This window comes from Coloeus monedula, assembly GCF_965178545.1.
Source record: "Coloeus monedula genome assembly, chromosome: 3".
Taxonomy (NCBI): Eukaryota; Metazoa; Chordata; class Aves; order Passeriformes; family Corvidae; genus Coloeus; species Coloeus monedula.
Window position 1 is genome coordinate 88325670 of NC_138783.1, and position 25976 is coordinate 88351645.

The following is a 25976-nucleotide window of genomic DNA, read 5'->3' on the forward strand; positions in this document are numbered from 1 at the left end:
TTTTTGCTAAGCATCTTAAGATATGTGACATAAGACAAATTACTTTCTACTTCAGAGACAGTGAGAGTGTCCTGCTCAAATTACTTCCCAATATACCATAACCACCATATTTAATGCTCCCTTTAAATTATGGGATCAAGTTATCTCTGTTCTGTGTAGGTCCTTTGGATGTGTCCAACAACATAATTTCTGGAGACTCATTTGAAAACTTGTCTCAAAATAAAGAAGAGAAATTTACCTGAATGTAATAAACCCCCTTTTTCTGGGCATACATCATAAGAAAACAATAATCCAAGTTTTGTTTTGTTCTCCATCTGAAATTAAATTGAAAGCTTAAGGTTTATGAAAAAAGGTTATTTCAATACATGCTGGCAATATAAAGTAAATTTTACTATGAAGAATGATGCATATTAGTGAAATGTTAGAACAGCTGCTTTTGGCACTGTTCCCTCAGGAAATCCACTGTCTGAAAAAAAAAGGAACAAAGCTTTCACCTTAGGCTTTAATACAAACATGAAACTGGTTTAATTTGAACCTGACTTTGTTACAACTACCTGACATTTCAATAAAAACACGTGGGCATTTAAAATGCTAATTGAAGAAGAACTAGTTGGTTTTACCCCGTATTTCATGAAGAAAAACAGTAAACAAAAGAGTCCACATACAAGAATAAAAGTATATCAAGTCTCAGTTCTCCTCCCAAAATTTAACCCTAAATGGATTCAACCAAGCATAGGTGCTGATCATGCACAGACCAGCATGTAGCTAGGAATGAGATGGATTCACAGAGCACTTTTAGCATCCCCACACTTGCAAGAATTACAGTACGAAAACATTTCAAGAATTCACATCCCACTTGCTGTTTTATAAACAACAAAAGTGTGGGTGTGGGAGGAGATGGGAAAAGATCTGGGGGAATAAACCTACCTCACTCTCTCTTTTGAGTCTCCAAATGTTTCTTTCAAGTTTGTCAAGTCGGGATAATAAGTTGCAGGAGGGGCTATTACTTCCACCAAGCCAGAATTGATCTCTGTAGAAAACCTGTCAAGAGAAACATCCTGAAGTCACATGAGAGATTCTGAGTTCTGTAGACTTCCTGCTCGCTTGCTGTTGGAACAGTTATTGTGTCTGGTTATGAGGACTTGTTCAAATGAGGCATATAAAAGAATAGTAGTATAGAAAAAAGTATTGTTTTCCTTAGCATGTCCTTCAGAGCATTGTTGCCTCTTGCCAATCAGAATCAAACTAGATTCTAAACATTTTTTTGCCTTTTTCCCAGAACCTAGTGATTTTTTTCTGCAGTTCTCTTTGAACATACAGAATACAAGGCGCTAACACAGATGTCACAAATTTCCGTTCATGTTTAAACAATTCCATCTGTTTATGTTGCATCAAATAATTTAATCCCACTTACTGTTTTACAGTTTAACTGACTGAATCACTGCCTCTTAATTTGTCATCTCTTACTTTTTTGTTCGAAAGTCCAAAGCCCCAGGAAACAAAAAGGCATGATCTCTTATTTCCAAAATATTTTTTAATTGCTTATTGCAACCTGATTTAGTTTATCATCAATAAAAAAAGAAATCCCCAGTTAAAACTACAACTTACTCTCTTTCCAGGCTTGCAACAACACTGTTAACATAATCAAGATCAGTCTGCAAAAAAAAGAAACAAACAGAAAAAATTAATAGACAGTTCTGGACTTACATGTCAATAGAACGATGTAAAATAAACATCACAGGTGGCTGTCCTTGAAAATCACTTTCATTGCATAAGGTATTGGAGCAATACAAGAACGCATCACACATGTAACTATGTCTTACCTCTAATATGATAATTTTTTGGGAAATAATTATCTCAAGATATGCACTTAACAGAAAATTGTTAAAACTCATGCTCTTGATGACGAAATGATCACTGAGTGTTTGTGTAGGAAGAACTTATTATTATACAATAATAATAATATGTAAGAAAATATTACCAAAGAAAGCTTTCTGGAAAACAGTGCATTGAACACACACACACACACACACACACACACACTCTCTTCTTTCAAAAGTACATCTCCTAAACTTTGGATTTAAAGCAAATTCCCTAACCACGGACAGCAGTGAACCTGCTGCCTTTCTGACCAGGGTTGCTTTTTTGCATCAGAGACTAAACTTGAGGGACTACCAATCCTATCAATCACTCAGCTCTCATAGATGCAATGATTCTAAAAATTACTTGTTGGTGAAAATACAAATAGTGACATTCTGGAAAAGTCTAGATAATCTAAATTGCCAGCACTGGACAATTATTCAACCTGGCTGTACACACGCATTCCAAGAAAAGAGTCTGTGAACTCATAAATGACTGAAAACCCTGGTCTTTGTTGTACTTATTAATCTAATGATTTGACATACTGTTTACATTTTTGAAAAGAATAGTCTATAAATCAACCCAGATTCTGGCTCATAAGGATTCTGGAGAAAGAGTTGTCTTTGAAATGCCGGAAACAAAGGAACAGTTCATATTTTTCCTGATGAATTTGTAACTTAGGATATCATTAAAGGATTATACACAGAGTAAATCCCTCCCAAGCATTTCTATAGAACTGTTAATCTTGTTTGATAAAGGTGCTTACCCTTTGATCTTAAAAAATCACCATTTCTATTTTTTAAAGACTTATTTTTATGAAATCAAACATAATGCCAGTGATGCACGCTTTTCAAAAAGGACACCAACAGAAGTGGATTTCTTCCAAAAGCAGGTTTTAAATACCACAAGAACATGCGAGTAGAAAGTATTTCTCATAATTTTGTCTTGTATTTTCTTCCTAAGTGCTATGCCTAGTGCTGGGCAGAAGTTCTGGTAAGCTGGTAAGGTGTTCACAATTTAAAACTCATCTTGCACTGAGTTCCACACAAGGAGACTCACAAGTCCATATGGACCTTGATATATCATCGTTTAAATACTTTTATGGATTGTTCATACACATTTAATTAATAGAATGGAGTTAGACATAACTTTTTCTGGTTTGTGTAACAGTTGCAAATCACAGTAACCTAGTGACTACCTAAAAATAATTTTAGTATATCCCTCTTTAACTGAAGCATCTTTTTCTCTTTTCAAAACCCTTTAAACATCAAAAATACAGAAACTGCAATTCAATCATCATGTGAAAAGACAAAAATTTGCATTTCAGTTGGCATGCCAAACTTCAATTACCCAGTTCAGCATTAAGAACTCCAACACATCCAACAGAGTCCATACCGTAATTGCATAGAAAGATACAGGATTTATATATATCTACATACACACACTCAGCAGAAACACAGCTAGTTTCTATTCAGTTTTCCAGAGATTAAAATAAATGCCAAACTTCATGCCAACTGGAATCATATATTTGATCACAAGCCTGTGCCTCAGTGCACATCTCCTTAGCAGGAACATAGTTTTGACCTATTTTCCACACTACCATGAAGCCTTGCTACTGCTTGTAAAACCTTACACTCTTACACAGAAAACCATCACCATCAGAAAAAAAAGTCTGGAATAAGGGTTTTTTCCCTACTTCCCACTATTTGTTTGTGTGCTTCACATGAAAGGCTGGCAGTTTCCCAGACAGAGCCGCACTCACAATAGAATGACATTAAAAAGATGCAGCTTGTAGTCTTCCAGCCTCATACTGTAGTCTTGGCTGCTGTCACACAAAGTCAAGAAGGTCTGGTCTAGCTGCTATGAACATGAAATACAGCAAATACCACTGCTGCTTAGTAGGTAACCTCTCCTTCTCAATCAGCAATCACTGCATCACTGCAATGCAAAAGCAGATGACACTTTTAGAATGAAAAAGAACATGTAGATTAGAAGAGTTGATGCCATTTTTCACATGATCAAATGCATTAAAACACTGGTATTCTGCCGTCATTTTTAAATAAGCAGTTGTATTTATATCTACCAGCAGCATACAAGATTCAGAACCAGGATTTCAACACAAAACCCCCTTCCCCTCAGGACAGCAGGTTGACTGTCCTCTTTCCACATCAGAACTTCAAGAGACAACTCCTCTCATTGCCCAGTCTAACACTAAGTAGGATCTTTGCCAACACCCTTTGCTATGGACATGTCCCAGAAAGATGGCAATTCTAAGTTAATTCACACCACATCATGAAATAAGCATGAGAATATGCAGTTAATGTGATCAAGCTGTGACTACACCCAAGGGAAGAGTTAAGTAGACAGAAGACTTTGCAGGATAGCAATGGAAGGAAATCTGGAATAGCTGAATTAAATCTAAGGATCTTTCAAGCAGTATCAACAAATTTAGTCAGTAATTTAAAAGCAACAGAAAAAAAATCCATTATTAATCAAAATCTATTCCCCATTTTCGAGGAATAAAGTGCTTACTGCCTTGACAAAATAAGACACAGGGTCCTCTTTATCAGTCTGAAGGACACAAGACTGCTTGCCTCCAAGAACCTTAAACTGGACAAGATAAAGCCAGATTAATAAAAAGAAGTCACCCGTGAAAGAAAATGTGTAACTGTTCTTTGGGCTTCCAGCGAAAATCATCTGGTAGATACTAGATCAACTTTGGAGTACACATGATGAACTTAAAATCTGTTTCATGGTATCGGTGCTGCTTGTAACTACTGAAATGAAATGTTGCTGGTGATCCCAATGATACAGTTATGAATGCTTTTTGTCTATCAAATCCAAAGCCATTACTAAAACTATAATTTTTCTTACTAAAACTCCTAAGGTTGAAGATCCAAAAAAATCCCTAGGAATTTTGGACCCATAAAAAAGAAGCACAAATGAATATTTTAAGAACAAATCCCTTTAAAGCAATTAAGTGCAAAATTGCGTTAGGCCCCAACCAAAGCGTTAGCACCGCCAGCCACAAAGATGCATCTTATCAATGAATTACATGAAGCCTTACAAACAACTTTGTCCTGGTGAGTGGACCTCTGACAACTTCATAATGAAAGGCATAAGTAGGGATGGTTATTTTAGTATCAGCAGTTCAAATCTTTCGGTCTGTTCTTTCTTCCTAGTCATATGAAATTACTGATCTTCAACAGAATGCAAAACACTTGAAGTGAGACATCTTCCTTTAACTATTCATACCAGATCAAGGATTGATCCCCATCAGCATCTTGCTTCCAGCAGAAGCAGCCATGAAAAGATACATAGCAAAGAATAAGAACAAGACACATAACACTCCCCCCCGCTATCATCCACGTTCCAACTACCTTCAGTTCAGGTTGCTTCCTGAGACAGATGCAATTTTGTGTATTTAATATTCCTCAGTAGACTCATGTTCAAGGTACCTCATTAGCATCCCCCTGAGCCTATGTAAACTTTCAACAAGAAAAGAAGATTTTTAGCTTATGAGATCTATGGAGTTTCATAAGCCTGTGAACATGGCTGTATCTAAGGTTTAATTCTGCATCAACAATTTTGATGACAAATGCATATATAGTGCTTTGATGAATCTCTCTTTAAAAAAAGCCTCACAGTCTGTTGCAGAACAAACTAAAGTTGCAGATTGTCAGTGAAATAAGTTTTACATTTCCTCTGTTTTTGTAAAATGCTGTACTCCAATTCTCTAAAGCACTTTTCTGTAGTGCAGGTGAGGCTGCACATCAAGTTTGTGATTATTCCAACATCTGTCTGAACAGACATCGTTATTCACAACAAACACAGAAAGAACCAGAGAAGCAGTGAAATTTCCAATCTTCTTTACTGACTTTTAGGAGTGTGTGCACAGCAGAGCAGCAGAATACATTAGCTATCAGACAAAACAAGAGGTTAGAAAGTTCTGATGAACAGCTAGCCAAACATCATACAAAAACAAGATTTCTACTTTTAAGAATCAACCCTTTCATATTGTTAAATCCTAACTTCATACCCTCAAAAATGACAGAAGGTAGACTGTTTCTCAAAATGTAAGAAAAACCATGGCATTTAAGACCAAAGGTTTATTTACTGTCCTAAGTGGCAGATGCATAGAAAAAAAAAATGCAATCATAGAAACTCTCAAGCTAAAAAGGATCCAAAAGGATCATCAGGATCAACACCCAGCTCCTCACAGGACTACCTAAAACTAAACCATATGACTAAAGCATCACCCAAATGCTTCTTGAACTCTGACAAGCATGGGGCCATGACCACTTCCACAGGGAGCCTATTCCCATCACTGACCAGTCAGTGAAGAATGTTTTCCTAATGTCCAGTCTGAACTTCCCCAGTTCACACAGCTTCACACCATTTCCATGTGTCCTGTCACTGGTCACCAGAGAAAGGACATCAGCATCTCCTTCTCCACTGAACACCTCAAGGAAGCTGTCACCTGATGAAGTCACCTCTCAGTCTTCTCTTCTAAGTTTAACAAACCAAGTGACCTCAGCTGCTCCTCCAAAGTCTTGCCCTTGAGGTTTTTCACCATCTTGGGAATTCATCTAGTCTGTTAGATTATCCAGATCTCAATTCTTAAATTAAATCTATTAGAAGTAAGTCAAAGTTCAAGAACACCTTTCAAAGAATGAAAAAAGTATCTGAGAAACAAGCATGCTAATCTACATAGTGTGGTCATTTCATTGCTTACTAATTACCATTTTATTTGATCTTTCATCATCCCCATAGAATAGGAGTGGGATAATTTTATCACATATTTCATATAATGACAAGCAATATAAAATTACAGCCTTCAGAAAAGGCAAAGTAAATGTTTATTTGCCTTGAAAGAGTGAAAGTACATATGAGTATCATTACCTATATACAAGGCATTAAAATTTACATAGGAAAAATCAGCCACTAATGTGGCATTTGGACCTATTTTGGGATATTTATGCAGTGAAGACAAAGCCCTAGGGAATAAAAGTGCAGCAGTGGCTTCAGTGGTTGCAGTAGTGTGTGTATATAAACAAAGCCTGTGGAAAAAGGCAGTATCATCTTTTAGAGTTCAACAAATGCAGCTGAAAAAAAAATTATTTTCAGGAATACAGTGCCTTCTTTCAAATCTGAAGCAGTGAGTTCAAGTTAAATACAGAGAACATGAGACCAAGATGCAAAGCAAAGAACTGGAATGAGAATACTGTCATAACATAACCAGCTAATGTTACATAAGCAAAATGCAGCCTGTGTCCTACATGAGTTAATTACTTCATCTCTCCCTTACTGAAATTCCCCCCTCTACCACATAGGCAAGAAATTTCTTTCTGTCTCCAGTAATTTCTAATATTAACCCAACTCAATTCAGGACAGGGTTTCACGACACAAGTCTTTGGCAGCAATAGCAGGAATACAAGTATAGTCTTGTACCACTCCACTCTTGTTTCTCCCTACCCTTGTGCCCTGCCTGTCAGATTCTCAACCATGAGGGCACACGTCCATATGGATTGTGCTGTGAACCACAAAGTTGTGTCAAAGAACAAGCTGAGTTTTTAAGAAGGCCAGCCAGAGAAGAAAAACATCACGGGACAGTTCAAAACCAGACATTCAGATGCAAGTTATGCTAGTGTCATGTAGCCACTACTAGTTTTGTGCATGTTGCAGATGAAGTCTGGTTTGTGGAGACTGAAAGAAAGCAGCATATACTGCCTTGAAGAATGGGAAACCTTTTGTTGTCCTTGGGGAAGCCTGTAAATTGTTGAAATGGTCTAGATAGCTTATCTTCCAGAAGACAGGCAGTTGCTGTGTACAGTCTGAAGCACCCTTCTACAATTTGTGCTCTTTATTTGGAGGACAGAAGGAATTTTTAGGTCAAGGCAGACCACTGTAGCAAAATTTGATAGTGTTGTCCAAAATTCAGTGTCAGTTCACTCCACCATACAAGTATGAAGTCACCTGCTACAACGCTTCTGAAATAAGATCATTACCTCCCACCTCACAAATACCCTAGATGTCACCAGAGAGATCAGACATAACTCTGGCTGTCAATACGGATGTTCCCTTACCAGAAGCATCAGGTAGTTACTGTGGCCCAGCTGCACCTCAGCAAGTATCTCAAGAAGCACTTCAGTCATTCAAGCCTGGGCTTGAGGAAAGAGCACAATCCTGGATTTTATCTTTGTGCTGAGATACTAAATTTGTCTCAGGTACACTGAAGTTTTCAAATCCTGTCAAGGATCTTTTCTTAGAACTAAGAAGGATTTTTATCACTGGTTTAATTCCTTATAAAAACTTTGCTGGTCATTGACATGAAAAGAGGAGCATAAAATCCTATGTTGGTGCCCAGTATTAGCAGTCCATACTTCAGTGTACCAAAGCTTAGGTGACAAAGAAGCAGGGACTGCAAAAACAACATAAATATCTCAAATTCTCACAGACAGGTCAAGCTACCTTTTCAGATACAAGAGCTGGCAGTGTATCTAGAGGGTGTGTTCATCCTGATGAGTTTTGAGTGAGACGTCCAAAACAAAGATTCCCATCTGTGTAGGCCTTTAATATTATTTGGTGTAGATCATGTATCTTGACACAACAGCTTTGATTTTTTAAAAATATACATACATTACAGACATATACATGTATGCACACACTACGATCTACCAGATTTTCTCCAGCCCAAGATGCACAGTCAGATCTTTCAAGGACTAGGAATACACTCCCCAGAGCAGTTCCAAGAAGGGGCAGCTCACAAGTTTTCAACAATTAGCAGAAAGCACAAACATCTCTGTAGCTGGGGTAATGCTAACACATCCAGGTTGAGAGCAAGACAGTCAAAATACTCTTTTGTTTTCTATCAAGAGAGCTGCTGATCAGAGAGAACTACAATTCAGGCCCAGAGCAAGAAGAGGTGAAAATACAAGCTCATTTATTTTATGGAGAAGGTTTACATATTGCACTACAGTGTTAATAACTACAAAACAGGTTCAGCAAGGTTTGACCCAGTATGTGGGCATGACCCAGTCCTTAATTTGCTGAGGCTTTGTTCACACCAGTGCACAGGATGGTACCTTGCTGGGTGCTTGAGTCACACTGACCCAACCAGGACAGAAACTTTTCCAAAGAAATAATAAAGATTCTCCAAGGAAGGAGCACAGAGAAAACACTATTATAGTTAAACATCTTTTAATTTAGCAGTCACTGTAACATAAAGAGATAACACAGTGACAGTAAAAGATAATCAAGATATGCAAATTTTTCCAGCTTAAGTGAACTGTATATACATGAAACAACAGAGTAAGATTTAAAGAAGCAATATGTAAGAAACTATAACTTGTGGCCTAAGAGCAAATGGCTGGTCAATTACTGCCTAGTCAGATGTAGTCAGCAGCACACAGAAAGAGCAAAATGGTTTTGCATACCTGCAGTGTCTTCCAATTCTTCCTGAAATGATTTGTCCTTCTGATTTTTTTCATCAAATCAAGGGCTTATAGTCTTTCCAGCATGCACTGATTACTGTTTGTACAAAAGACTGTGCTAAGTGCAGTCTCTGATTAATGGACTGACAATAATTTCTGATATATTTAGAACAAGTCTAAGATGCATTTTCTTCATTGTAAATGAGATCTCCCCACAGAAAAAACCCAACATTTTGTTTAGATACCAGGAGAGTACTCTAATTTCTCTCATATTCAGTAGTGTGTATATGTATGTCTGTTGTTCCACTATGATCATTTAAAATACTTCAAAATTATGTTGCCCATGTTAATTACAAACCCTATTAAATAAAAATTCTAGACAACAATTTTAACCCAGAGTTTATGGTTTCTTAAGCCTAGAGTCTATGGCTTATTCTGAAAACAAGTTCTCATACAAAGCAGGTTGATGAGATTTGAATCGTTTGTTTTCAACTCATATGAGCTAGAAACTAGCTACATAGTGAGGGGGAATAAAAAGATTTTGAAGAACTAAGGTAAAATGAATCATACCTATTTATTAGTCATCCTAATGAATACCTGCAAATTATTCTGCCATAAAGCTATTTTAACAAATTAGAGAACACAGACATATGTCAGTAACTAGCACAGTTTACTGTCAAGCAATTCTAGTAATTACTTAAATTGGTGATTAGTTATCACATCATCTGAGATATTTCAGAGTTTCTTGAACTTCCAGTATGGAAATTTACTGTGTATAATTATACTACTGAGAAATATCCATACAGTAAATGAATATGCAGATCTCTTTATTTAGCAACCATAATGCATCTATATTTACTAGCTCATCTGTTTACACTGTTGATGCTGTTTGCAGAAGTCCATTAGCCTTCTAATTTGTTTTCTAGTAAAAAATGAAATTGCAAGAAATGAGTGAGATTGAACTAATCTAAAAAAATAGCAGTATTAGAAGAGTTTTGTAGGGTGCTTAGCACAAAGAGATTACAGTCCATGACTATGGCTCCCACCAATGCTCTTAAACACTGTAAATTTGATTTCTCGAATAAAGATAGCAAGAAATGTACTAAAATCCTTCTAAAATACTACTTTTCCTATAATTTTCTTGTAAAATCATTTTTGCAGTCTTGTGCTTCTTTTTTGGGTTGTTGCTACAAGATATAGACAAGACACAGATAGTAATTTTAAGCTTATTAGCAAAATTACATAACCTCACCCTATGACCATTTCTGGCTGTACTTAAACTGCACATATGTTTGAGCAGAGGCCATACCTTTTTTTAGACACTTTTGCCATCATTTTTAATACAAGCATAGTTGGTCTAAGTTCTAATGTATTTAAAAATAAGCCTTTATTATGGCACGTGTTAATGACAGCAATAGCCTAATGCATTTTAAAAGACACAGCTTTTTGGTTAAGGAGAAACAGAAGTCTACCAGAGGAGTAGGCCTTCCTTTAAACAGCCAGAGGAAATGCTTAATAAACCTACACTTTTCATCTTGCAGAAGAAAACTGAAATACACAGAATAACTCAGAAAAAACACAGCATAATTCAGGTGAAGCATTTCATGCACCATATTAATCATTTAGAGAGCTCCCTGTAGCAATTACAAAGCAAACCATAAGATACTGAGCTTAAGAAAATAAAAAACATGGTCCAAGAATAAAGAAGGAAGATAATAAACTGGATGTAGTAAAGAAAAAGAAATGCAAATCTAACAAATGATTACAACAGAACAAAAATTTAAACTTTGGTTTTTCAAATATTCCCATACATTCATGACTTGCAGTGCCCAAAACAGGTCAGCACACAGAACTGCTCTCAAGGAGATGGGATAAAGAAGTAAGACACAGAGGCTAACTGTACCCCACTCCAGAGCCAAGCACACAATTCTCCATGGGTACAGGAGCAGTAGCTCCCACATTAAAATGTTCAGTTCATCTGCGGTCACTTCTGTGAAATCACTCCTAAGGTGAGGGAATTCCACACTACCTCAAAGGAAGAAAGTTATTCAGCTATGCAAAACCCAGCTACAGCAATACAGCTTGTCTAAGGCAACAAAAACATTGTGCAGATGGGGACACTTCACTCCTATTCCAAACTTTGCAGAAGACAGGGAATCCAGAGATAACAGACAGTCTTCATAGCTCGGACCTCCTTAAGGAAAACAAGTGAAACTTCAGTTTTAAACCTTGAAAAGAAGCCACACTAACAGGCAAAGAAATTTCTCCAACTAATACAGTGAGGAAAAACACAGCATTCCAGTAATTCAGAAAGAATTCTGTTCCCCTGATATTCTCCACCAAGAGATGTTTTAAAAGCACTTTTTTTTCAGAAAAACAGTATCTACCCAGAGAGACAGTTTTTGACTGGCTGTCAAGAAAAAGAAAATAGAGCAATTTGCATTGGAGAACACTAAGAAATTATTTTATTTAAAGAAACACTTTTATAAAAATAAAAATATAATAAAAGAAACACTTTTATTCTCAGATAAAAGCAAAATGTTTACAAACTTTCCAAGGAAAGTTTTAATATGTTGATAATAGAACTAGAAGTATTAAAATGCCTGGCTTTCCACTGATTCCATCCCTAAATGGACACTGGCTCACTGAATTAAAACCACTTTCAGTTATAACTGGGGACTTGAATTTTCATCTGTGAGACTTATAAAAGACTATTTCAGCAGAGCACTACAGTTAGATGGATGAAGGTCAAACATAAATATAAATTTCCCACTGTCTAAGTCAGACTTCCGAGAAAAACATAGAGAACAAAATAGGTACATGCAATTCGCAGCATCCAACAGAATTATTTCTGAAAGTACTCTATCATTTTCCTAAATTTGATTTCCGTTAAATCAGAGCCAAACTGAACAAACAGTCCAACTGAACACTGAATTAATCCATTAAAAAGGTCTGGGCTTCAAACATCCACATTGTTCGGAAAATTAATTCGGTAACAATCTGTGCCTCACATCTCAAACTGCAGCACTCGTTTGACAGAGGACTAAGCAGTAGCATAAAGAAAATGGGAGGAATCCTCCCCCACGAGAGAGTGCCTTAGCCATTATTCTTATGTTGAAGGAATTAGCACATCTTTGTCACTGTGTATAAACATAAGAAGATTTGCAAAATAACCACTCCACTGAATCCATGTCCACTATTCCCCTGATAAACAGAAAAAACTGGGCTCTTCAGGATTCAGGTGTCTCAGAAACCCAAGACTCCCTTCTCCCGGAAGAAGAGAGTCATCTCTCTACATCTTGAAGAAAAAGTAGATCCTCATCAGTTCCTGAAAGGAGTGTTACTTGTGATTAAAGGCAGGTTAGAAATTGTATAAAAAAATTTAAGTGATTACCTCTCCTATAAAGACAACCATAACACAATCCAGTTTTTCTTCAGGGGACAGCTTATCAATAAGGGAGTGGAGAGTTTCTGTAAGGTAAGACTTGACTTTTCTTTTCACTGTAGGTATTCCCATTACAATGGAAACTGAAATCAAACAAACCAGAAAGGTACTTTCAGTGATTTCATACACAAGACAGAAAACAAAAATCTTGCAATAAGGCACTGCTTAAGAAATGCAAAGGATTAAAAGGTGGAGATAACAGTAATTAAAAATAGTTTAAAAATATGACACCCAGCATCAGGAGCATGACTAACAATCACCACCAATGCTCAGAACAAACACAGCAGCCAAAAAAAAAAAATCCTAGACCTGCCAGACTATTGGGTAGGGCTGATCCTGACTGGACACCAGGTACACACCAAAGCTGCTCTATTGCTCACCTCCTCAGCTGGACAGGGAGGAGAAAATATAACAAGAGGCTCATGGGTAGAAATAAGGGCAGGGAGAGATCACTTGCCAGTTACTGTCACGGGCAAAGCAGACTCGAGGAAGTTAATTTATTACTGATCAAATGAACATAGGGTAATGAGAAATAAACCCAAATCTTAAAGCACCTTCCCCTCACCCTTCCCTTCTTCCTGGGCTCAACTTCACACCTGATTTCTCTACCTCCTCCCTACCAGGAGCACAGGGAATGGAGGCTGGAATTCAGTTCATAACACATCATCTCCCACCCTTCCTTCTCCTCAGTGGAAGGACTCCTCAGACTCTTCCCCTGATCCGACATGGGGTCCCTCCCATGGCAGATGGTCCTCCATGAACATCTCCAATATAAGTCCTTCCCACAGGAGGCAGTTCTTCATAAACTGCTCCAGCATGGGTCCCTTTCATGAGCTGCAGTCCTTCAGGAACAGACTGCTCCAGTGTGGGTCCCCTGCAGGGTCACAGGTCCTGCCAGCAAACCTGCTCCACTGTGGGCTCCTCTCTCCATGGGTCCACAGGTCCTGCCAGGAGCCTGGTCCCATGTGAGCTTCCCAGGGGGTCACAGCCTCCTTTGGACATTCACCTGCTGTAACATGGGATCCTCCAGAGGCTGCAGGTGGATTTCTGCTCCATGGGCTGCAGGGACACAGCTGCCTCACCATGCTCTTCACCACGGGTTGCAGGGGTCTCTCTGCCCCAACACCTAGAGCACCTCTTTCCCCCACCTTCTGCACTGACCTTGATGCTTACAGTGCTCTTGCATGTTCTCACTCCTCTCTCCAGCTGCAATTGCCCTTGAGCAGCTTTTCCCTCCCTCTTCAATCTGTTATTCCAGTGGCACTGGTCTGGCTACCGGTTCTACTGGACACAGGAAAAAGCTGCTGGCACCCTCCAACAGAAGCCACCCCTGCAGCCTCCTTGTTGCCAAAACACTGTCACACAAACCCCAATACAATAGGAAATAATCATCAACCACGGTATTAATTGGGTAAGATACACTAAGAGTGATTAAACTCCCTAATTTAGTTTTATTTTAAACTGATATAACCATTCTTCGTAACTCAAGTACTTAACTTCTCAGAAGTCATCTTTGAAAACAATACTGCTGAAAAACTCTGTTACTTTCCTTGCACCTGGTTTTGGTTCTTCTAAAAAAACAAATCCAGGACATCAGAATTGCATGGAAGTTCCTCAACAAAATTTCTTATCTCTGACAACAGCACCACAAATGCAAAGTAATATGTCCCCAGCTACAATGTTATTAATACCATGTTTCAGCAGGCCATTTCACTCCTGTGTTCCATAGCTTTTCCACAGTTTTTCTTCTGCACTGTTCCCAGGGCTGGTTACCAACTGGGAACACCACACATAGCAGCAGGAATGCAGTGAAAGGATAAAGCAGACTTCATGAAGTCCTGAAACCCTGAATTTCCTCCCTCTGTTTAATTAAATAAACCTGATTCCAATTTCTATTTTGTAATTCCAAATTTCTGACATATATTCCCAGGGGGATATAATACAGACCTCACTTATAACAATAACAGATTATTAGATTTTTCCTCCCTTAATAACAACATTGAAATAAAAGGTATTTATAGTCAGAAAAATACACCTGTGGCCTAAGCCCACACACCTATCATGCACGCATACTTTCTGTTAAAAGAAGGAGCAATCAAACTTACTGAAGTAATGAGCCAGGAGTAACTACAACACTGAATTTTTTTTCCCCTCCAATGACTGTCCAGATTTTATTAATGCAATTTTATCTGATTATCTTAGTTCTCCCCACTTTTAATTTATACCTTGAAATACACTGTTCAGAACAACAGAAATATCAATGCTAAAATAAATATATCCATGCACGGTTACCCCGTAAATTTGAAAAGCCAAAGGGATATATATCCATTGGCAGTTCAGAATCTGAAATGCTGGAGCTTTGTTTCCTTTAAGTTACAAAAAATTCATCCAAACTAAATGCTTCTTAATGTGTACCTTAACACGGCATGGGGTGTGACTGAGATTATGCAGAAAAGAGCAAAGCTGAAACCAAGCTCCTTTCATCTCGGATTCAGTGCAAATTCAAAGGATATCAATATCACACAAGTTAAATGAGATGTCCTTGATCTACCAAGAAATGAAATAAATTCTGAGACTAGAAGGTCCTCCAGATATAAAACATGAAATAAACATCATATCAGCATACCTCCTGTCCTTCCAAGGCCAACCTGCACAGAAGGTTGAAGGCTTCCTTCATTTTTCAACAAATGAGGCAAATGGTAATAGATATTTGGCACTTGAAGAGATTTTCTACTTGTTAGCTCTTTTAACAATTTCAGCGTCTCATCTGCAAACATACAGGAAATCAGTAATGCAGAAAACAAATAATATTAAGTTTTAAGCAACAGTAAACAGAATAAAATTCCAAGCTTGGTCCTAAATGAAAGCCAGAACAAATTGTGCACCTTTCTGAGGCATTGTATCTTGTCTACAAAGGAAGCCTTTTCTTATTTTGATTTTTTTTAACAAACGATGGCCAAGACTATTTTGCACCTATAACCTTGTTACAGATACAGTGAATACTTACCTGATCATATCAGATTTAGTGTGGACTTTCAGAAGTAAGAATGCTCCATTCATCTGGGGTGTTGGTGGTTTTGTTGGATTTTTTCCAGTTAATCAAATGGGAGGCTTATTTACCTAGATAATCTTTTATTTTTGCTAACAGAGGTCATCACCATCCAGCAAATTTGCAGCATTACTGCAAATAACATTTCAGACCTACGAATACGTATTGGAATATACTGCACATACACATACAAAATAAAATAGCATTAAATATACAGCTGATATTATGGGTATTCCTGCAAAAAAATGAATTTTAACGCGAATTTAATTTAGTCCATTAGAATAAAATTATCCTATTAGATTCCATTAGACTCATTCTTGCTCTTTCTGGTACAACTGCCTCTCAGTATGTCCAGGTGGCTCTCAAAGTTGCAAATAACAGTTTTTAAAATTACCCTGCTGTGCGTGTTGATTTTCTTGCATCAAGTGTGAAAACAACTCATTTCAAATGACAAATATGATAGCATATGGATCTTTGAAAACTTATGGGCTTTGTAACATCAAGTTAAGTAAAAACTGCACACAAGGTTTCTTGAGATAAAATTGAGAAGAAGTAAGAAAAATAATGCCGTAAGTGTAATTTCTCTCAGATTCTGAGCAGAGCTTCTGCAAAGATAGATGTGTTTTGTTGTGGATTTTGGTTCTGTATGTTTGGGGAGTTTTAAAATATTTATTTTTAGGGGAAACTAAATTCCTAACCACCTCAAACCTTGCAAAAAGCTTTGTAAATAGATGCCATAAGTAGATATGTCTATTTTGATAGATTCCAATACAGGCACATTTTACTTTTCCTGCTAACAGTTCTTTAATTTCATCTGCAAACCTGGACTAAATTCTGTCCAAGTATGACAGCTCTTTGTCTGAATGAATAAGGATCTACACAAAACAATCTGGAATACTTTCAGCTTCAAAGAGACCAAATAATATTATGTATACTTAAGTGTATTAAGCTAAATAAAAATCTATCTAATACTACATTCTGAGCACAAAAGCTCAGTAATTCAGCTGGCTTCCCATTATGGCTCTACATGGAAAAACATGGATGCCCATCCCAGCTGGGATCCTGACATGGCAGAATGTTAAATGAATTAGTACTTTCAGCTACATCAGAAGAGAGTAACTCCCTATAATTGTATTGCCTATAAGCAAACTAAGTCCATTTTAGAAACAAGTGTGGTAAGAACTTAATCCTAAATCCAGAATCAAAATTATTTGACCTCCTCCACAGCTTACTTTAAAAGCAAAAACACATACATGAAATAGGAAGACAAGATTTACAGACCATGCTAAATGTAACCTTTATCTGTGCAATTCCTGGAGATCCAGGGGACTATTGAGACCAGGCCATTAAGTGTCAGACAGCAATTCATGATTAGCATCAGCTCTGGGGCCTATAATTATAACCACTTCCCCACAAAAAAAAAACAAAAAAACAAAAACAAAAACAAAAAAAAAAAAAAAAAAAAAAAAAAAAAACAAAAACAAAAACAAAAAACAACGAAACAAAACCTACTGAAAATAGTAAATCATAGCACAAATGCAAGTAGACAACAAATTCAAAAATCTTGTTCCAGGTTTCTGATTTGCAGAACACTTTGCGTTTCAACTCCTTATTAGACCAATACAGTGAGATTTCTGCAATCTACCAAGTCAGACCTCTTGACAGAAAATTTGTACTTATTCCTTATTCATTTTCCATCCACAAAAATCAGAGCAACTAAAGCAGTAACACTGTGATTTTAAAAGTTAACATCAGTAGTCTGGTGAGTATTGCAGTGTCTAATATTGCCAAACAGCTTTTTATAAACCTGAGCACCAGTCTCCAAAATGGGTAAAAACTTTTGGAAGACTTTAGCAGTTTAATCACTAGTTATTGAAAAGGCCATTACCTGTACTTTATACAAATCATAACCAGTACTTTAGTCTATATGATTTTTACCTTCCATTTGACTTTTAAACATATTTTAACTGCTTCAAGTTCAGCCATTTCTTCTGTTTGCTTACTTTTCCCCTCTAACTATTTAAAAAGCGATGTAAATTAATTGTCAAAATACATTCAATGTATTAAATAAGTAACCAGAAGCTCCAAACTTTGGGAGCTAGGTGTGGAGTAAGTAATTCTTACCACTTTAGGCACTGAATAAAGGTGGATGAATCATTAAGAACAACAACCGGAAAAAACAAACCAAAAATACCCACACCAGATATAACATATTACACGTTCTTTATTCACACTGCTGAACAGTTTCATTTGGCTTTCCTGGTAGCAATTTCTTTTTCTATAGTAATAAGAAGAGATACTGGCATTGCAGAGGTATAAAAAAATATCTCAGTCATAGTGTGTACCTGAAAAATTATTCATGGCATTCTTACTGCCGTTTGTCTCTGCCACCGCCCGCCTGAACTGCTCCAGGATCGCGTTGAGCTCGGACGAGCGCTGCAGAGTGCGGTGCTCAGCAATGCGCAGACGCTCCTTCAAAGCGTGAAATTCCCGCTGATATGCAATCAGCTTTTCTAGGGAGAAAAAACGTGATCCAGGTTATTTTCAGAAACAAACAGTACTGACAGATCTGACACTGCTCAGCTCTGCAGCACCTGGAACCCACCTGGGAGGGCAGAGCCCAGCATGGTCCCACCTGCGGAGCTGGGCGCATCAGCACCCACGCAGCACAGCGAGGGCAGAGCGAGCTGCACCACACTGGGATGCAGGGCAGGCACTGAGCAGGGGATGCCCCTCACCACAGCCACACACCAGGGCAACCCTGAGTCCCCAGCACTGAGCACCACAAGGCAGCTCTGAACCATTTCTTGGAACAGACGCCCACAAACCATTTGTTTTAAGAAGCCACACAAGAGTGGCCCCTTACAAGAGCACAGGTTACGTCTTCTAGGAGACCTCTCTGAATACTTTGCAAGAATGAGTGGAATGAGACAATATTTCAGACATATCAATTTTAAACCCAAGTTTTAACTTAATGATATGGTCAAGTGCCTGACAACTGAAGAACAAAACTTTTTTTCTAAATTCTGCTAATGTTGATACATACACATACTCTTGAAACGGGACCAAAAGGAGATGGAAACACCAAAACTGATTTGCTGATACATTCCCTTTGCCCTTGACATCCAGCAAAGTAAGTGTGCCTGGATGTTGTATCCTTCCTTCTTCCTATTGGTAATTTCCTCAAATCTGCTCACCATCATCACTATCACCCTCCTTCAACCAATCCACAGATACCAACTGGATAAGTGAATCTGTAACTCATAATCAATACTCCAACCACTCAGCTGACATCCATGGACATATCTCTTTTGTTATTTACCTATCCATTCCTGGTATTTTCATACTGCAATGGTAGGGAAGCAGAAGTTTAGCAAGCAATTTGAAACTCTTCCTGTTGCTATATTAGAGTCAACTTCCCTTGTTAATAAGGCTGGTTTTCTTCCAAATTCTTTCAATTTCCTTTTTTTTTTTTTTGTAGTTGAGATATACTGCTCTGATTATGTTTAGAAAACATAATTAACTAAAACGCCCTCTGTTTTAAAGATGGAAAAATAAAAACATAGTTCACTACCTCTTAAAAACATTCCCCTTGCTAGCTTTATTTTCCTTCTTTCATTAAAACCAAATGGTTATTGCTTTTGTGCAGATCCTGGCCCACAACACAGTGCTAGGCACACTACACACTGCTGACTGAATCCAGACTGTTATTTGAAATATTTAGTCAGCAGCACTTAGAAGACCAGGGAAATTTTTTGGAGTTTCTGGCAAGAAGGACATTCTTACTTGCCAATGATAACTAACAAAGTAGTTCAGTCCTGATGCTTCCAGTGAAGTGTACTGGGATTGCATTTATGGTACTTGAGAGCTCAAACGCATTAACTCCTTTAAGAAATACTAGACAAGTAGTCAACTTGTCACAGTTCCTTCAACCAGACTTATCTGGGTTAAGGAGGCTGCTCTAAAAGATACATAAACTCCTGGCAACTACCCTTCAAAAATATATGGCGGATTTTTTTTTGTTAGGCACAATATTATTCATTCAAGTAAAACTAGAAAATCCTAACATTATAAGTACAGTAATATTTTAAGTCTACTACCCTATGAGTATTTTTCTAGTTATTTATGCAAAATGACATTAAAAAATAATTCTTTGCTTAAGTGAACTTAGGTGATCTAAAACATTTACATCTCTAATTTGGCATTTTTGTACTTGCTTTATGATATGGCTGGCTGTACTTTTAAACTAAACAAATTAAATTTAAATGTCTAACACTTCTATCTTTAGCATACTTTCAGTACCTCAAAGATCAACTCGTCAGATATTTATTACTTACAAACAAACAAAAAACACACCGAAATTTATCTCATACTGAAAGGAACTTGCAAAGGAGAAAATACTTCTTAGACTCTTACAGTACCACCATCAGTACTGACCACATGTCCCAGACTTTAGAAAAGCATCCCTTAAGGCATCAGGAGCTTATAAATGCTCAAATTTGATTTTTCAGAGTTCCTAACTAAGTACTTGGGAATGAGCCTACAAGATTACATTTAAGAATCTATTTTTATTTAAACTTTGACTGAGCTAAAGTTTGGTAGAGAAAGTCCTATTTAACTAATTTGGTATCATTCTATGATAAAATCGCCCTCCTCATGGATGAAAGCAAGACGAAGGAAAGGCAGTGGATGCTTTTTTCCTTTTTAAATTCTTAATAAGGATTTTGATACTGTTCCTCACAGCATGCCTCTGGACACGCTGTCCAGCTGTGGGATGAGCAGGTTCACAGTGCACTGGGTGAAGACCTGGCTGGATGGCAGAGACCAAAGGGCTGCAGAGCTGACTGGTGTAAGCTGGGGTTACAGCTGACTGGAAACCAGGCACAAGCAATGATCCTCAGGGTTCCTCAGGTGATAGGACACATGGGAATGGTCCTAAGCTGTGCCAGGGGAGGTTCAGATTGGACATTAGAAAGCATTTCTTTACTGCCAGGGTGGTAAAACACTGGAACAGGCTTCCTAGAAAGCATGAAGTGTTTAGGCGGCATCTGGACAATGCCCTTAATAATATGCTTTAGCTTTTGGTCAGCCCTGAAGTAGTCAGGCAGTTGGACTAAATGATTGTTGGTAGGTCCCTTCCAACTGAGACATCCTATTCTGTAAGCATCGTATATACAAAAAAGTCAACAGTGTCCCTGATATTTTCAAAATACATTTGACCATTTAGTGTTTTATTGTTCAAAGAGTTCTCCAAAACCGAAAGAAACTGAATTGCTTTCTTGTCCAAAAGTATGAAAACACTTTTTTTTGGTTGCTATTACAGTAAAAAGGAAAGTACTGAGACTAAAATCACAGAGGAAACAGAGGTCAGTAACCACCATCATGAAAAAAAGTTTCTTTTTCTACAGGATTACAAATTACTGTTCTTATTTTCATGCTGAAATCTAGTGTTATTTAAGAAGACAGAGGAAGGAATTCAGACAGTAAGTTATTGCCCTTACAACACTGATGAAAGAACCCCAAACGTATCTGTTCTCTGACAAAAAAAAAAAAAAAAAAAAAAATCCCCCTAACAGCAGCTATAGCCAATATCAAAGACATTTGGTCTCCAATAATTTCAGCATACAAGCATATTTTTATTTAAGAATAATATACTATTTTACATTGAAATGAGAAGGTGATGTTTTTCCATACTTTTCTCTGGAAGCCAGAAAGATCGACTAAAATAAATACCTTGTTAAGAAATTACTTGAGAATTGAAAACATTAATTCTTCATCATTTTTCTCTTAAATTCTAGTTGGTTTAGCAAAACTCCAGAAGCTAAAACCTAAATATTTTAGCGGGCTGAATGCTGTGCAGTTCTCCCAATACTATGTCAACTGCACCAGTACTTTTTCAACTTTCTTTCCTTTGTTGCATTATGTTCTCTTTAATATGCAGAATCTAGAATTTAGACAAACTCACTTGAAAGTTGATGCAGTATCTTGAAAAGTGAAAATTCAAATAAAACTCTCGAGATTTGCAAGTTCTTGACCAGAGATGAAATCTCAGCTCTCACCCTTCTCTGGGTTATTTACGGTTCTCCTACTAAATAACTGCTAAAAAAAAAAAAGTTATTCCAAAAAGACACCACTAGCCCAGAAGTACAAACTCAGTCCATTCTCCTCTTAGCCACAGACAATCTTGACTACATAACTTGTTTAAGAGTTGTCTAAATTTGAAGAAAAATTCAAAGTTTGAAAACATGGAGCTTCTGAACATCTTAGCATGCATCTACTTTCTTAGTCTGGGCTTTTGTACTTCTTGAAAAATCTGTTTATGTACTTCAGTGTCTGCTTTTTTTAACAGCAAAGAGCTTTCCCTTGGGATAAAAAGGGACATCAAAGTAAAGGAGTAAGAAAATATGCTGTAGTTTGAGTCTAGAAAAAGATTTTGCAGAGTATTTCAGCTCAACTGAAATAGCCTGTCTGAACTGCAGGTAAATTACCAGCACTATCAGAACACTTGCTGTATTCTAATTCCAAATGAAATATCTACTAAACAACAAAACAGAAAAAATACTGTGGAAACTCAATCAAAGCAATCTTAAGGCTATACAGTTTCAATATCAATAAAAATCATCAACAGCTCAGTTTTTTGTTCATGCTACTTTTTTAGCAAAGTTAGATTTTTTTAACGCCCCAAGCCTGTCAGTGTTTAAGGGGCATTTGGACAATGACCTTAACAACACATCAGGCAGCTGCACTAGATGACCATTGTAGTTCCCTTCCAACTGAAACAGTCTATTCTCTAGCATGAAAAGTTTTTGAAGAAACTATTTGAGTGCACTTCTAAACTGAGTGGAGTGCACACATCTATACAATCACCAAGCTGCTTACATTGCACCAGGGAAAGGGGGTACAGGCAGCATGTAACCAGAGATGTATTCAGCCCCTGCAGAAACAAGCTGAATGGTGCACATAGAAAAAGGGCTAGAAACCATCTAAAAAGGGAAGTTGTCATTCCTGGCAATCTCTGTGAAGTCTGACTCCATGTAGCCTGCACCAGCCATACTATGATACCTTGTGAACACAGCCAAAGCCCCGCCAATCTCTAATTCAAAAAAAATAATAATAACCTGTGGCTGCTGTTATATACACACCCCCCCCCCCTTTTGTTTTTTTTTTTGGGGGGGGGGGAGGGTATGTAAAAGGAAACAGAATTGCCTGAAGACCCTTTCACAACCCAAGAATGTTTCAGCAATTCTCAGTTAGTATTGCCATTATTCCTCAAGGAAAGCCTTGACTGTCTGCTAAAAGAACTACAGTCTACAACATAAAAAGCTGTATGAAAGTTTTGGGAGCTGTTATTTATCTTATCAATCAAGCAAGTTCACAAATACATTAAATCATGGGCCGTTTTCACAACTGGAAATTGAACATGTTGAACTAAGATCACTGGACTAAGGCAGCTGTATTCACATAAATAAATAATTACATAAATAAAAGACAAGCTATCATTTACTCAAGAGCTCTGTGTTTGTATGGCTGATTGTACCCAAAGGCAGATGCATCAGACAAGATCAGGAAAAGCTTTATGACCTTCCCATATCACAAGCAGGCAGTTGAGTCTTCCTTCAAACTCCAAACCAGCTAAACACTCAAAGTGATGGATCTGCCACACAGACACAAGGTAACCAGCCACAGACTTGGCACTCAAAAAACACAGCAAGCCAAGCACAGAGGGCTTAGCTTTGCCAATTAATTGTAGGCCTGATTTATATTTTCTGCTCTTACCCAACTGAACCATAGCAACTTCACCCCCTTTTTTCATTAAACAACAACAGGAAGGGTTGACTGTGTCTGACACACAGACAAAGGGCTCTGGTTGACAACAAAGCATTGTACACAAATATTTAATGAGTAAAACACGTAGAGAAGGAACAGATACCTGGTAAAACAGGACTTTTCCTCTATCCAAGGGGGGAAACTTTAAATCAATATTCAAATCAACACTGTATCACTGGCAACATTCCTAAATTCACCATGTAACAGTTTATTGCCCACCCTAATGACAACCCTTTCAGCTTTTACAAGTTAAAGGTGCCACAGCAGATATCTCATTTTTCTGTACAACCTGTTGAAGAATTATTAAAATGCCATTAAATAAATGCTTGAGTCTGTGAGAACACACTGTAGTAAGTGCTAGTTCAGGTATTTCTGTGATTAGTTATTCTACAACTCATTTACTCCCATTATAAAAACCCTACAGTAGTCACCCTCATGCCATGGGTAAGAGACACTAACAAGCTTCATGTATTAATTCATTACACTCCCATCAAGGATGTTGATCGGTTCACAGGTTGATAACAGATATGGTCTTAATTGGCAGCGAGCTTCCACACGGGGTTTCATCCGGAGTCAGCGGTGAGGCAAGAGGAGGTCACTCTTGAGTGAATTCGGGATTTGTCAACATGCCAGCCAATTCACTCTGGCACGGCTCTTACAGGAACATTTCTTTGTTCAAGCTACAGGAGGTATAAAAATCAAGTACTGCACTTTCCATAAAATCAGTTCAGACGCTTTATGTGATTCATGAAGTTGTAGCATCAAGTAAATCAGTATCCAGTAAGTCATGATGATACCTGCACGGTCCTCCACTTCAATCCCACAGATGTAAGCAACATGTATTTTTTAGACCATGCTTGGTTCATAATACCCAAGTACCTTACAAGCCATCCTATTTTTAATATTACTGATAAAATACTCATCTTCATGTCATAAAAGCAGATATCGTTTTAAATTAAAATCCTGCTATGCTAATATGTGGCAGACTAAATTATTTCAACTGTCAGCCAAAAAAAAAGTTAATTCCTCTAGTAAATAAAATAAAATTCTTACTATGCTAGCACTTAAGTAATTCTAAACTTCATCTTAAAACTGACACTTTTTTTGACATAGGCTACACTTCCTCTTTAGCACAAGTTTTGCAAAATGTAACTGCAAATACAATTACCCAATACTGTGATACAAAATTCTGTTCCTACTGCACTGTACACTCATCCAATATCCACATAGTGATGCACAGACAAAAAATGCAAACATTGCTTCCATTGCCCTTTGGAAGTGACTCCAGAGCTCAGGAGATATTCACAAGGCACAAATGAAGCACTGAATTCTCAAATGTCCGACCGATGGGAGGCAAGCAGAGGAACTGTCAAACCTATCACAGAGGCACAGACAAAAAGCTATGTCCACACAAGACATATATTAAAGATGTTCCAGAATCCTCCTGTGACATTTAGACTTATAAAAACAGTGAAACCTTGTAGCAAGCTGAGCTAATTACCAAGTGTCAAAACCTGCACATAAGCACAAATTATATTTATAACCAGCAACGTCAAACAGTGAAGAGTAAAGAGGGTGTTAACAAAATTTTCCCCCAAAATTTTAACCTCAAGTGTGCTTACAAATCAGATACTGACTTATCTCAAAACTGGCAAAAAGCTGATATATGGTGTCCTTGAAATGTTACAATATATTACCATGGATGACTACTCAACAAAAGCTAATTAGCTTCCCCGCTCTTAAAGTGAAATTAAAACCTTTTATAAACAACTTATGATGAGTTATAAAATCCAAAGCAGAAAAGCAATCAACCATGCAAACACAAACACAAATAAAGCAGTATACTGTAAAGGCTAACAACAAGACATGCTATAAATAAAAGCTCTTAAGAAAACTGCTCAAGGTCAAATTTTATCAGTCCTCTTTGAACACTTGATTCTGTGGGCCTTTCTAGTTACAGAGTTTGTAGCTATTCATATTCATAAAGCTATTCCATTATTTTGAAGGGATCAGAGAATATGCGATTTTTTTAAAGTATAATACTCTGTGAAATTAAAGACAGGAAAATACAGTAGATGATTTACAAAAAAATACATCCTACTAATCATGACAAAACATTTTCTGCATCAGGAAACAAACAAAATCAAGATGCAGGAAAACAAGTGGGCAAGTCATTTTTTTATCCCTAATCTTGTTACTCAAATTGATGGGTCATTTCAGCAATTCACTATTTCAATCTACCAAAACAATCCAGCACAACTACTGTTTATTACCCTTGTTTTCCACATAGGATTGTACTTATTAGGACTGTAACTATTTTAAAAAATGCTTATTCAAGTAAGCATCTTCAGTGTGAAGAATA

The 25976-nt window shown here is 37.3% G+C and overlaps 1 protein-coding gene across 1 annotated transcript in view; it reads right to left on the reverse strand.

Annotated features, from left to right (window-relative positions):
• MGAT4A (alpha-1,3-mannosyl-glycoprotein 4-beta-N-acetylglucosaminyltransferase A) overlaps positions 1-25976 on the reverse strand; it is a 69864-nt gene that overhangs the window by 26147 nt on the left and 17741 nt on the right. Inside the window, exons 3-8 of the mRNA XM_082277935.1 lie at positions 18133-18300; positions 15365-15505; positions 12688-12821; positions 1609-1655; positions 928-1041; positions 239-314 (exon numbers count right to left, since the gene is read on the reverse strand). Of these exons, the coding sequence (XP_082134061.1) occupies positions 239-314; positions 928-1041; positions 1609-1655; positions 12688-12821; positions 15365-15505; positions 18133-18300 (680 nt within the window). The remainder of the gene's footprint in view (positions 1-238; positions 315-927; positions 1042-1608; positions 1656-12687; positions 12822-15364; positions 15506-18132; positions 18301-25976) is intronic.